The sequence below is a fragment of the Aythya marila genome, assembly GCF_965140915.1.
Source record: "Aythya marila genome assembly, chromosome: Z".
Classification (NCBI taxonomy): Eukaryota; Metazoa; Chordata; class Aves; order Anseriformes; family Anatidae; genus Aythya; species Aythya marila.
In genome coordinates, this window is record NC_139080.1 from 51404275 (window position 1) to 51418196 (window position 13922).

The 13922-nt window shown below is 37.3% G+C and overlaps 1 protein-coding gene across 1 annotated transcript in view; it reads right to left on the reverse strand.

Annotated features, from left to right (window-relative positions):
• The window catches only part of MEGF10 (multiple EGF like domains 10), a 106246-nt gene that overhangs the window by 72655 nt on the left and 19669 nt on the right, over positions 1–13922 (reverse strand). Inside the window, exons 3-5 of the mRNA XM_082783509.1 lie at positions 7166–7292; positions 3977–4078; positions 2909–3009 (exon numbers count right to left, since the gene is read on the reverse strand). Of these exons, the coding sequence (XP_082639635.1) occupies positions 2909–3009; positions 3977–4078; positions 7166–7275 (313 nt within the window). The 5' untranslated portion in view covers positions 7276–7292. The remainder of the gene's footprint in view (positions 1–2908; positions 3010–3976; positions 4079–7165; positions 7293–13922) is intronic.

A 13922-nucleotide genomic window follows, 5' to 3' on the forward strand; every position in this document is an offset into this window, starting at 1 on the left:
TCAATGGCATTAGTTAAAAGGTGATACTAAAACTCTGAATCTGGGTTTGAACAGTTTACATTACAACAGTAATTTGTTGTTTAGAGAAGAACAAACAAAATACAAATTATTGTTTAAGTGATAAAAAGGTCTGTTTGTGTATTTTCCACACATGAGTTTACTTACTGAATCCAAAAACAAAACACAAATTTAATTTTTACTGAAAAGTGAAATCTTAACAGAAGTGTCACCTACTGAATCACCTGAAACTGAAAGATTTTAGAAACAACTACGAAGTTAGAGTCACAATTCCACAGAAAACTTATATCCTAAGACAAATTCAAATTCATATGTTCAGAATGAACTTGGAAAAAATCAAAAACATATATGTAAACCACTTAAATTTCAGCCCATGCTTTTCTCTTGCTGTTGGTCATTCTTTTCTTTGTGAATACTACATTTAGAGACTTCAGCAATGTGAGGCACCCACATTCTTGCTATAATTCTATACAGTGACAAGTAATTCTCTTCCCACAATAGTGCAGTAGCACTACCATTAGTAAGTGCTACCACTAGGACAATAGGCACTGGTGAGTATTCATGCTGTAAATTCCTAATTAGTATTTTAAAAAGGAAGTCACAAGATTTCACTTCATCACTAAATGCACTGAAGTGTTGAGTCATACCAAAATCATCTGCCAGTAGAATTTTCTAATTGAGCTTTTTAAACTGAGAAGTCAAGCAAAGGAACAAACAAAACATCAAACGAAAAACATCACTGTCCTTGGGGGTGCTTAGGGAAAGGTTGGATGTAGTGCTTAGGAACATGGTCTAGTGGGTGATATTGGTGGCAGGGGGATGGTTGGACCAGATGATCTTGGAGGTCTTTTGACCTAATGATTCTATGATTCTGTGATCATTCTCATTTATATAATAACCAAATATAGACAAAAATTGGTTCTTATAAGTCTAATAAATACGTTTAAAAAAAAAAAAAAAGATAAAAAAAATGCTGATCTGATCTTAGATTGATTCTCTTTTAAAGTAGGGTGTTTTTTTTTTCAGTATCATTTTGACCTTGCTTTGTCTTGTGCAGAAAATACATTTTAAATCAAAGATCTTACTGCTTTATTTTCAAATTCCAGTGAGTGCCATAAAACAAAAAAAGTAAATGAGGATTTCATGATGTTTTGACATTCACGGCGTACAATTTTCCAATATACAACTAAATCCGATCAGTCACTTCCAGTATGCACTTCACAAAACACAGAACTGTGCCTCTGAACAAATCTAGGCACTGTTTCACATTTATATTGAATAAATAATGTTAATGTATGTATTGATGCTAATTTTTCAGACTCTGTTTACCAGAGACCAAAGATGCATCCACTGTACTGACTTCTCCTAACATGGTTTGCAAAATCCAGCAGCAATGGCAAATCTCTTGTTATCTGTTATTTTGCAGAGCGTTTTGCTGGAGCAGCTCCTCCAAACTTTGAAAACTATGCTTCACCACTGTCTTTGAAGCAGTAAGGGAGGCGATAAATCTATGAAATTATCTCTGTTTCTCCCACTCTCAGATGAGAAAAAGCACCAGGTAAAGAGTGCTGTAGATGGTTAGGCAGGAGGTGTGTGGTGACAGACACAAGGTGACCTGGGCCAAGGCCTGCCCGGCCCCAGGATGGCAGGAGCCCACCCGCAGGCTGCGCTGTGCAGGCCCTGGGGGCCAGGCCTGGGCTGGGGGGACATGAGGCTGATCTACACACACAAGCAGCCCACAGGTCTGACGGGGCAGCGTACACGCTGCAGCTCTCCCAGTACGTAGGGCTTGTCACATTTTTCCCTTGGCTGGGCTTGCCAAGCACAGGCCTGCTCAGCAACTGGGCGGCAAGCTGGGACCAGCCCCCACAATCCAGAGGCTCCAGCCCCTCACTGGGCTGCTCTTAAAGACACCCACAAATGACATTACTGACAAAAGACTGGCTCTGATAAACCCATTTTTTCAAGGAGATTAAAAGTTTAAGACAAATTCAGTGTCCTGACTTCTGGAAAATTTACAGCTACAGTCCATGCTGTGTACATGTGTATCCACAGAGGAAAATAATGTTAAATACTACTGAATTAATTCTATTTTTAGCTGTATACATTTACACAACTTTGAGGACACACTGCCTTTCACATGTGCTCACCTATTATAAACTCCTCTCTGTCACTCTTGCCAGTGGAAGCCCCTAGCTGTCCAGTCTGCTGTACAGCTTTGAACAAGTTTCCACCTGACCTGTGTTCAGCCACTCACATATACTCTCAAGGCTATGGATTAACACACCCTCTATTTTCATTCCTCCTTTCTGCTGTGATCTTGAATGAATATTAGTTTAAGAATCAGACCTTTCTAGGTTCTTCACAAGGCTTTGCAAGAGGGAGAAAGAGAGCCAAGCCAGGGTTACTGCCAGTCTGGACAGAGTTCTTCAAATTCTAGATTTAGGAAGCTTTGGAGACAGCAGCATGTGCCCTACAACAGGGTGGTGCTGCTGCCTTCAAACAGTTGTTACAGACCTTCATACCTTCAAGAGTTGCTCAGGGATCAACCTGGGCCCATGCTGAGGCCTTGCATTTCCCTCCTGGTTTTGTTGGTGTTTGTTTTTTGTGTTGAAAAATGCTCTGACACTTGTGCTGTCTGAGATGTAATGTGCCATGTAATCATTAGTGAGAATCACATCAAGGTTGGTTACTTAGACTTCTGAGATCCAATTATCCTGTCATTTCCATATGCACAACACCAACTGACTTCAACAAGATCTGCATATGCACCACTGATGAGTAACTGAGCCCCCAGTAATGCAGCTCCCACAGATCATCCCCAAAAGGGAGCCAAACCAGCCCTGCAATGAATGTACGGAATTTCAAAGCAAAAAGAAGCTAGACTTACGGACACACATTTCCTTGCTTTCATAAAATCCAGGGCAGCACTGGGATTTACGTCTGTACATCGTTTTTTCACCATGTCTGTAGGCAGTACGGTAACTGATTCTAAAGAAAAAAATGAATGGTTGATGCATATATTTAATGGTTCAGAAACTAAATCATTTATATGCTTACATATTTTTTAAAATCTTCAGATAGCAGTAAAGATATCTCAGAAATATCAGATATATCAGAGATATCTCGGAGAATTCTCCAGAAAGAGACCTTTATTTATCTGTTGATGTATTTAATAGTCTTGTGGGTTCCACAACAAACCTTATTTCCATGGTTGGACAGACAGCAGTAAAGTTAAGGATTCTGGCTACTTAACCAAATCACAAACTACAGTATCATTGCCTTCACCATTAGCATCCCCAATGGAGACTAAAGTGTGGCAAAACAAATCCATTTCCCTGATCACTACTGGTGTCAGTTTCCAAGGAGAGACTACTTGGGGTTTATCCTTACAAGGGTGAGTCTGGTTTCTGGGACAGTGTTGATTAAGACAAGAGAAGTGCTAGTTAAGACACTTGAAGATGTCTTGAATATCTCTAAGGATATGGTTGCCCTGGACATGATCCTGGGCAACCTGCTCTAGGTGGCTCTGCTTGAGCATAGGGGTTGGACCAGATAACCTCCAGATGTGCCTTCCAACCTTCTTTTTACTTCCTTTTCAAGTAACACACATTTTCCCCAGAACATAAGGTTCAAAGCAGCAAAGTGTCTCATGAAGTTTTTGAACAAGTGCACCTGGTAGGATCTGGAGAATTGCACTTCATGCACTGCATGCTTTTTTCCTAACCTGTTCTTTTTCTGTCAGCCCTCAGTAGGGTGATATACCCTGACATGCTAATGACAGATATGTGACTTTGCTTGGATCAGACATTTTTCAGTTGACTCAGACAATCAGTGCTACACAAATAACTCACTATAAATGAAATATCCTATATGCCATGCTTGATTTTAGCAGACACAAGGTCTCTACACATATCTACAATATCAGCAGTTTGACAATTTAGCAATTATACATCACCTGTGTCGTGTGCACTTAAACCAGTTTAGGATGTCAGTACAGCTGGTGTAGTAAATTTGATCAAAAGGATGTGGATATGACTCTTGCACTGTGACTGAATAACTGGGGAAAAAGAGAGAGAGAGAGTGAACAGATTACTGAGCAAGTCCTTTACAATACAGTGATTTTATTAAGTCTTTAACAAAGTCCTAGTAAGTAGCTGTAGTTAGAACAGATAACAAGGCACATAACAAGAACAGATAACAAGGCACACCTTTTAGGCACATCCTGTAACTTCTGGATGTACACACAGTCATAGCACACTTAGCAATAGACAGTCATGGCTTTGACAAATACTTCTTTGCTTTCTAAGGTGAGGAGTCTGCTAAAAAGGTGCTCCATAAGCCCTCACAAACAAAGTTGTTCAGTCAATTTCAGCCTAATGCTGTCTGTTACAAAGGATCTATTATAGTCTGCTATTGTTTTTAACTACTATCTAAATGCTACTAGTTCTTAATTTCCTCTTTAAAAAGGGAGGCATAAAATATGTATTAAAATTCATGAGGAAATGCGTAAAATAAAGGTATAAAAAATAACAAAATATTCATATGCAACAAAACAGCAAGTGCAAGTTTAGGCTAAATATGAACCAGCTAACTTTATAAAATAGAATATATGGATTGAAAGGGTTTTTATCCACTGAGGGAAGAAAAACATACATGTAGAAAGCAATCATGTCTCTGTGTAATACATTTGATGAAATGGTACTACTAGACACTTAAAGAAAAGTAATTACGTTTAAATTCTAAAAGCAATTGTTGTCTCGAATGAGCAGCTAACTGAAGCAGCAAGGCAATGAGATGTGTGGCACATTTTCTCCTGCTTTACTAACATCACTGGAGAGCTGAAGAACTAGTTAAGAGACAAGATTATATTTATTCTTTTGTCATACAAAACAGAAAAATCTCACAGGATTTTCTGAAAAAAAATATATATTTTTAAAAACTGTAGCTGTATCCGTAATAAAACATCTTCATCGGTAGTGGAAAGGTCTGTCAATGTACTTACATATACAGGTGGGTGTTAATATAGAAGTACACCCACATAATAATTACTGAAAACAGATAAGACAACTGTACCATCCAACAGTCTGTTGAGCAATCAGAAGTTATAAAATACTTAAATGTGTACTTTTTCTTGTTTTCTGGCTAATTTTGAACAGAGATTTTTATTTACTTATTTATTTTATTTGTTTATATTTTGGTCAGAAGTACTATACTGAAGACCTATTACTTCTGCCTGTCAAATTATGAATATAGTGAAAATCCAGAGCCTCCAGAGCTGTCAGTGGGGCCAGAGGAACACAGCCCTGCTGCAGAAGGGAAAAATATTGAATCACCCTAGAAAATTCTTGCACAGACTGTTTGTGCTGGCAGTCCGACAGTCCTTGGTTGCGTAAGGGGGTTAGAAAATATGGGAACGTGTGGTCCGTTCCTGCTGTAGTGCTGGTTCCTGGGCTGGCTCAGCAAGTCAAAACACTTGCTGAGCGCACAGCCCGTCTGGCTTTTACTCACACTTTGACCCCCTCAGCACCTACTACAGGGTAAAAGCCACAGTCTCCTCCTCCTAGTGTCATCACCTACACTTAGAGAAAACATGTCCAGATCTACTTACTCCTCGCTGCCCAGCACTTGCTCCCTGTTTTCCCTATGCCCATATAGAGGCAAGCATCCCTAATCTCTCCAGCTGTCAGAGCGAGCCCGACAAAACGTCTGCGCTTGTTGTTGGACACGATGCTCAGCCCATCCGCTCTTGCTGTGATCGCAGTTCATTTGTAAAGAATGTTTCATGACAGGGTGGGGTAGGTTTATTTAAAGGATATAGTGCTGCCAGTGACAGCAGCAGCAATGAACTGGGATCTGTTGGTTTTACTCATTCGTAGCTATGTTCCCCTGCTGCCTGCTCTGAGACACAGCACAGATCTTTCAGTTCATTCAACAAACTGGAAACAGTCAATGAGTGTATTTTCTCTTCTGTAGACTTTAATTACTTTGTTTTAAAATACATTATGCACTATATATATATTTTTTTTTCCATGTTGCTTTCACTATGCTGCTTCTTCCCTCAAAAAAACACTTACATGGATAAAAACAGTTAACAAATGATACACAACATGGAGTAGTATCAGGCTTGTTGTGTTTTTCCTAACCATGGGTATCTAGTCTTGTGCCTGAATATTGTAACCAGGTATTTAGTATGGTAATTACTTCATATACAAAATTTTGTATATGCCAAATTGCATACCAAGAATCTGCTCTGACCTTTGCTGCACATAAGCTAAAATAAATGGCTGGGGGAAGTCCTTAAGTACATTTTTTGATATACAGACCATAAAAATTTAAATACAAGTTTCAACTTCCTCTACAAAGATTTAGCCCAAACAATTGCAAATATATGTACAGTGGCTCAGCAGCATTTCCAGAAACTAAACATAAAAAACAATTTACCTCCAATGGAGGAAATACTTATGGTCTCAAATGAACAGTTAGACTGTCTCAGGGGTTAGCTGATCAGTCATGGGCTTAATTAAATAATAATAATGAGACATTCAGGCTGGTTTCACTACTATAATCTTTGCTCAAGAAAACTACAACAAATGCTTGTGGTTCAACTTCTCCTACCCACTGTGAGCAATCCACTTGCAATTAACCTGAAATTGGGTGAACAATTGGACTAACTAAACTGATGAATTTATAGCTGCACGTTATAAATTTCTGAACCTCATCAAAAAAAAAAAAAAATCTTAATTTAGATTCCAGTAATGTTGAAAAAGAAAGAATCAGCATAATCAAATTTGGCCAAACTCCAATATGGCTAATCACATTTTGCATATGTAAAACCTCCTTTTCACTTAAATTGAAAAAAGCTATTTTTAATTTCTTTCTTGTCCCTAGACAGTTCTGTAATATTACTGGTGCCACTGTTGTGTTTTTCCTAACCACTACTGCAAAGATGGCTGCACTTCAACCCACTGTGAAATAGTCTTTTAGTTATGCATGAACTTACCTTGCCCACATGGTTATGCAAAATTTTATTCCCAGATCATTATTTAACTGAAAGTTATAAATCAATTAAAATGTAATAAGCAAAACAAACCAAAACTTTTACAATCAGAATTTGTGTCAAGTCTTACATAAAAGAAATTATTACCTTTCCCAGTGGCTACACACATTTGGATCTTCAAGGTTCAAAGATAAAGTTATCCCCACCCAATGGTACAGGAATATGACAGGAAAGCCAAAAAAGGAGTTAAGAACCATCTTTTCAAAACGGTGACCTGTAAGAAAAAAAAAATATATATATATATATATATAAAATACATTAATTATTACATAAACAATAAAGGAGCCAAAACCATTGACTCATTTTATTAGGCTATGCATAAAATCAAAGGTTTAGTGATATATATGAATAGGTACTTCAAGAAACACATGAAGCATGCCTAGTGGCAGCAAATACATGCCCATTCTGGTAGAAGAAGACAAATAGAGTAATTAATGCAAGTAGCAGGGCAGCCAGCAAGTCCTACCGCATTGCAGGCGGCCAGGGTCAGTCTGTTTAGAGATGGCTCATACATACCAGGTAACAGAGCTGCAGTTTTAAAACAGATTGGCACTTGCTCAAGACCACAAGCGTAGAAACACCTCTGCTCAAGGTTTTGCTGATAACATGCCACCAGAAAGCCTAAAGACCACTTAACCAAAATGCTACACCATTAGCATTTTGGTTAAGTGCATAGCAGCACCAACTTCTTAAAAACCCCAGATAAAGCCCCACCTCGAGCAGCTTTAATCCACGTAGCACCATCTGTGAAAAGCTCACCCCCAAATCACACAGTGACTGCACATCCCTAGGGATGCCAGAGCACTGAGTATACTTGGGCCACCAAGGGGCTGATGCTCGGGAAAGGCTGTACTCCGACACCGGGGCAGTGCCTCAAACCCAGGTGCCTCTCTGGGGAGACGCAGCAGCGTAATGCAGAGAGATGGATGTCAGAGGAGCAAAAAGCAGTGTTATAGGATTCTGTGATGGGTGCGTGTATGTCTGTGTGCTATTCTTTTACGCAAATGTATACGTGAAATTATATATATATGCATGAATGCTCCTCAGTTCTTCAAGATGTTAAACATCATTATTAGTAGCTACAATGTCAGCTCAGGACTTGCTAAAAATGGCACAGTGCCTTTTACTAACTAATAATTCCCATGCAAGCAAATTAATCAGTCAGGGGAAGGGTTTAAATGACTTTGCTTTAAATTGTTAACAGACAGTCTCACATTTTATTCTCTAGCGTTACTGCTCTTTTAAGTTGAATTCCCAGTATAGTTTGCATAAATATCCCCTTCTATGCCAGTTGTACAATTCCCAAACAGAAAAAGCTTTCTGCTCATAAAAAAGTTACTATTATAACATAAAAATCTAAAAGATTATCACAGTACTTTGACTGGGTCTATCTTAGTTTTCAAGCAAGTGATTTCATTTGCATACCAAAACACTTTTAATCTAACCTACCATTAGTTCAAAATTGCCAGAATGAAAGCTGGCAGAAGGTTACCTGTAATGATTCAAACGTCCCTTTCTGGGAAACATTTGACCTCTTATCTTCATTTTCACACAAATATTAATACTGGTTTCTGATATCACACCAAAAATTGAGATAATTGAGTGTAATCCATAGGATAATAAAAAAAATAACTTCTAATTTTATCTTCTAAATATTTTTTAACAAAAATAACATATTTTTAACAAAATAAAATAACTAGGAAAAGAAATGTCTTACTCTAAATATTACGGTACGGAATAGAGTAAAACACACCAATAATTAAGACAAAAAAAAAAAAAGTCCACTTATCCATGAAAATAAAGAGATGTAATAGTCTTACTTTACAAGCACTTATTCAGAAGTCAACATAAAAAGCTCACCAAAAAAAATGAAAATATTATATTTAAGATATCTGAGGACACAGAGATGATCCCATTTTGCTAAATCCCTCTTGAAAAACCATGGCTGCTGAAGGACATTTCATGGTCTATAACTGTTTCTGTGCACAAACACCGCATAGCAGTGTCGTCAATGTGGAGCAGTTTAAGACGGAATAAAAGCAGCTATATTTTCAGTTAATAATTTCAACGAAGTGGTGATTTCCCTCATTAGAAATATGCACTTTGATTATGCAGACTATAAACTGTATTTTCTTTTTTTCTTCTTCTCAACTTCAGTAACTTTCCTTTTGGATACATTTAACAAAATTTAAAATTAAAAAAATAATAATTTGCATGAACCCCCTAGTGTAAAACTTGATTGCATTCCCAATCTTTTGCTTAATTATTAAGGAAAATCAAAACAGAAAATCAGTACCACTGATTAGCATTGCTAAAGTGTTTATATTAGCAATAAAAAATGCAGATGACTGATTTAACTCTTGCTGTCTGCAGTTGGCACTGAGATACCCTGTTCAGAGATTCACTTTTCTTCTTGCTTATTGCTTAAATCATCTTACCCAATACAACATCAGTGTCTTCGCTGTCTAAATACTTACATGTATACATAGTACCTGTGGTTTCAGTACTAAAAGTGCTCATGCTGCAGAATGCTTTCTCTATGTAAATCAATGATTAGTTCAAGTATGAGGGAAATAGTAATTCAGGCTAAAACAGAAAGCTCCTCCAACCTAGTACAGCATATATTTATAATTCACATCCCCAAGCCATAAACACTTTCTACAAGTCATCCAGCCCTCTCCTGTGAGAAGCACTGTTGACCTCAATGAAGAACAACTTCAAAGAGGCAAATGGTTGTTCCCAAACACTCTCTAATATCCAGCAACATGTTTGCATATACAGAAAAAAATGACACTTTTGAAACTGTATTTAAACAATTAAACAATTTAAACAATTTGTTTAAAGAATTTAAACAAAAAGCAAAATTATAGAACCGCTGGCTAAGACGATATGGCAATGACCAAGTCATAGGGAAACTAGCAAAATTCATATTCCAGTCATTTGGATTGTTAACCAGCATGTGCAACTCTCTCAATCTATGACTTCAACATCTAACTGAACACACAATTAATTTAACTGAGCCTAAGGTGTTTTACTGCCAGGTCTTTCTAGTGTTGTATACTATAGTGTACTATTAGTACAGTGCACAACAGAACACACATATCTAAACAGAGCACTAAAATCTTACTGCCCCTTGACATTGTATCGGAGGAAAAAACTTTAGTTGACAAAGCTGCAGCTTTAATCCCATTTGAGCAGGATCTTTAAGGCAAGGCCTGTGCAATATGAGGTCATGGTCTGTTTAGCTCTGAGATGTCTCTGTCTCCACAAACTTTAATACAGGTCCGTGGTTTTTAAACTCTAATAGGAGAACAGCCCAGCTGCATGAAACATCTGCAGGTTACCCCCATGCATTTCTCTATTCCTATTAAATAAATTTAGCTAGTGATATCTCTATTATATCAAATGAAGATATTAATAGTAATCAAAAATAGTCATAGTAACAAATTTTTCTGATCATCCCAAGGCATATTAAAATTACTATCAAGTTCATTTTTAAGATGGTATAACAGGTGTACAGTTATCCCAAAAATATACTCCTACAAATTACAGGTATTCACCTAAAATATGTTTGATGAATTATATTCATCCCACTAGTAAGCAGATGGCAAAGCCTGTATGTGTACTGCATAAACACAGACAGTTAAACCATGCTACACATGATCTGAGATTTGTAGGCACCTTCTCTGTGACTGCTGCCAGTTCTGTACACTTGTTTTTTTCCCCGTACAGTCCAAAATCAAAACTAGAAAAAGAATAAACAAATAAAAAATAAAACCAAACATTTCTCCTCCATCTACTGAAAACGAAGTCATGATTTCAAATGAGTTTCTCCACCTACCCCAAGCAGAGCTACAAGCAGAACACAGAGCACACAGTTCTCCCTTATGTTGGTCTGCACAAAAGGTAAAAAAAAAAAAAAAAAAAAAAAATAGGTGGAACTGGGGGTGAAGAGGGAAACAAAGCAATGCAAAACATGAAAGTGAAGGTTGCTCAAGGCTGTGAACAAATATTTTATGGTCAGCAAAATCAAGCACTGCTAGTGAATTAAGCAGGATTAGCACTGCATGAGCAATAGAGAATACGATGATACAGTTGCTAACATGACATAATGGACCCAAGAGCAAGGGAAATGCTGATGTAGCTTTCTCATTAATGTTGCAAAAGTGTTTTTACTACTCCAACATAAAAAATGCATCAAGAACATACAATATAATTAGAGGAAGAACTTCCAGATAGTAAGAGCTTTTCATACTCTGTGATGGTGTATCCAAGGTTTTACAACACTCATTTCCATCTTTCTGCAGTGATACAGCAGAAGTATGTCAAATAATGTTATCTGGGCTGTAATCCAATGGGTTGTTTTTAATTATGCTAACATTGAATTATCCTACATATACAGCAAATACTATTTTAAAAAAAAATCTTCATTCTGTCCACTCCCAGACTGAATCTGTAAACTTCACACTCATTAGTGGAGACTCTGTTGCTAGTACCTCTGCCTTCACCACCTCCATACCATGACTAAGCCAGAGACCCAAAATAGGCTTAATGACTGCTAGTACCCACTAGAAATTACAGCTCCAGGTAAGAAAAGACTTTTTGTAAAGATTTTGTGGTGAGTTCTTTGGTTCTTCACTTCCTATTTAGTGTTTTCCATAGCATTATACTATTGTCACTCTTGAGGTTCAGCTGCTCTATCAGAGACACCCACACACACACACAAACAAACAAACAAACAAAAGTGACTTCTTGTATTGATTACATTTGAAAAATAATAGATGAAAAATAGGAGGTGATTTTTCTTTGGTTGTCAGTTAGATGTGGTGTCACATGAAACTTCACCCATAAAACAAATATGAACCAACCTTAATGGCAGCATTATCACACAGAGCCTAGACTGGCTGGAGAAAAAATAAAATAAAAATAAAAATAAAAATAAAATAAAATAAAATAAAATAAAATAAAATAAAATAAAATAAAATAAAATAAAATAAAATAAAATAAAATAAAATAAAATAAAATAAAATAAAATAAAATAAAAACCACAACAAATGTAAATAAAGCAACTGTCTTTTCTTGAGTGCTCAAAATATGTCACTCCAAAGGCATCATCCCCAGTTAGGGGAGTGCAGAAGAGACCAAACTGTAACTCATCTGGCAAGGCTGAACAGAACATGTATGGAACATGCTTGACAGAACATGTGTGGAACCTGGAGCTAAGTGATAACCTGATAGGGCCCTAAACTGCAGGACTCTTTCACACCTTGATGATCAGAGATGACAAGAGGCCCTTTCTTGGTGCAGCTTAATCAAGTTAACTCTGTTAACGTGTGCTTCTTTACTTTTAAGCAGTAATGCACATCCAAATGTCTACTGACTGACAGGCCACTTCAGCCACATGCTTAATGACAACCTGACCTTACTTGCTGAATATGCTAGATGTATGACTAGCCATGACATGTAGTAACCCAGACACCGAGCAAGTTGTCCCCACAAGAGAGGATGTTGATTTCCTGATTCCACATCCTACAAGACCAGAGTTACTTAGTCCCTCCAGCCTTCCACTCCTTACACATTTATTCTTCCAATGGCTTTTTCATACCAGCAGTGTCTAGGGGGATGGTAGCCATTTACACTAGTTAACACAAGTTTAACGCCAGTTAACACAGCAACCCAGCAATGTCCCAGACACCCTTTCTCAGTTGTTAGCAGGTCTTGCATGAAGACACGCATATCCTTAAGAGTCTCAAGAACAGCTATATCTCAGACAGAATCTCAAACTTAAAAACCAGCGTCTTTAATATTCGAAGTGAAAAAAATGAAAACTTTCAAGAGTCCAAAGCTCTTTAAAACAGACCATGAAAATTTAATGGAAAAAACATGAAGTTAGGCTGATATCTGTAAAATAACCAAATTAAAAGCTGAGTGTGCTGGAAAAATTCTCCTTTATGGGGACAGATGTTTTGCTATTTTTTTTCAAGGGTAACATTATGAAGAAAAACAAATAATGAATCACTGTTTTTTAATTCAGTTACTTTTTTTTTTTTTTTGTCTCCTTTTAATTATAAAAGTTCCTAAAAAAAATGAGGCTTACGTAATCCTACTAATTGTGTATATGTATTGGCCCCAATGGTTCCAATAAATTCCAAATCTGTTGGTCATTTCAAGTGAAGTTAATGGAGGGAAAGAAGTCTTGATTCACCAGGTTCCAGAGAATCCACTGACAACCCATGTCTGCAGATGACCAGAAATTATTTGCCCATAAGTCACAGAAATGCCTGATTTGGAAGCTATAGCATCAGGATCCTTTAACAAATGATATCATTTCATAGCCCGCATGTCTGAACTGCTTCTTCTAAATAAATAAATAAAAACAAAATAAAAAGAAGACTAATATGTGATTTTATATTAAATAACAGAGAGAACTTGTTAATTTGTGTTTTGGAGCACCTTCTACTTAAGCGTGAAAATCTTCAGGTGCGAATCTGGAGAGGCTGGCTAGTGTCACATTGCATATTGCTCCAGACTTCAATTATAAGGACGTTTCTATTTCCAGAATGAAATAGAGTAACAATGCATGTTGGAAGAATCAGAAACCTTTAACCCTCAGCAAACTTTCAGCTTTACACCAGCTGTGCCACCCAGTGCTGCAGCATGGTCCAGACAGCTGGAAACCCTGCAGCACTGCTGCCCAGCATCACACTGCAGTACAGACACAAAACACAGCGCTGTTCCATCACTGGCATGATACTGGTAGTTTGTCCTGAGCACTTGGGACTTCCCTGCAAGTCACTGAGCAGTATTCTTCACAATATACAACCTCACTGTAAACAACTAAATG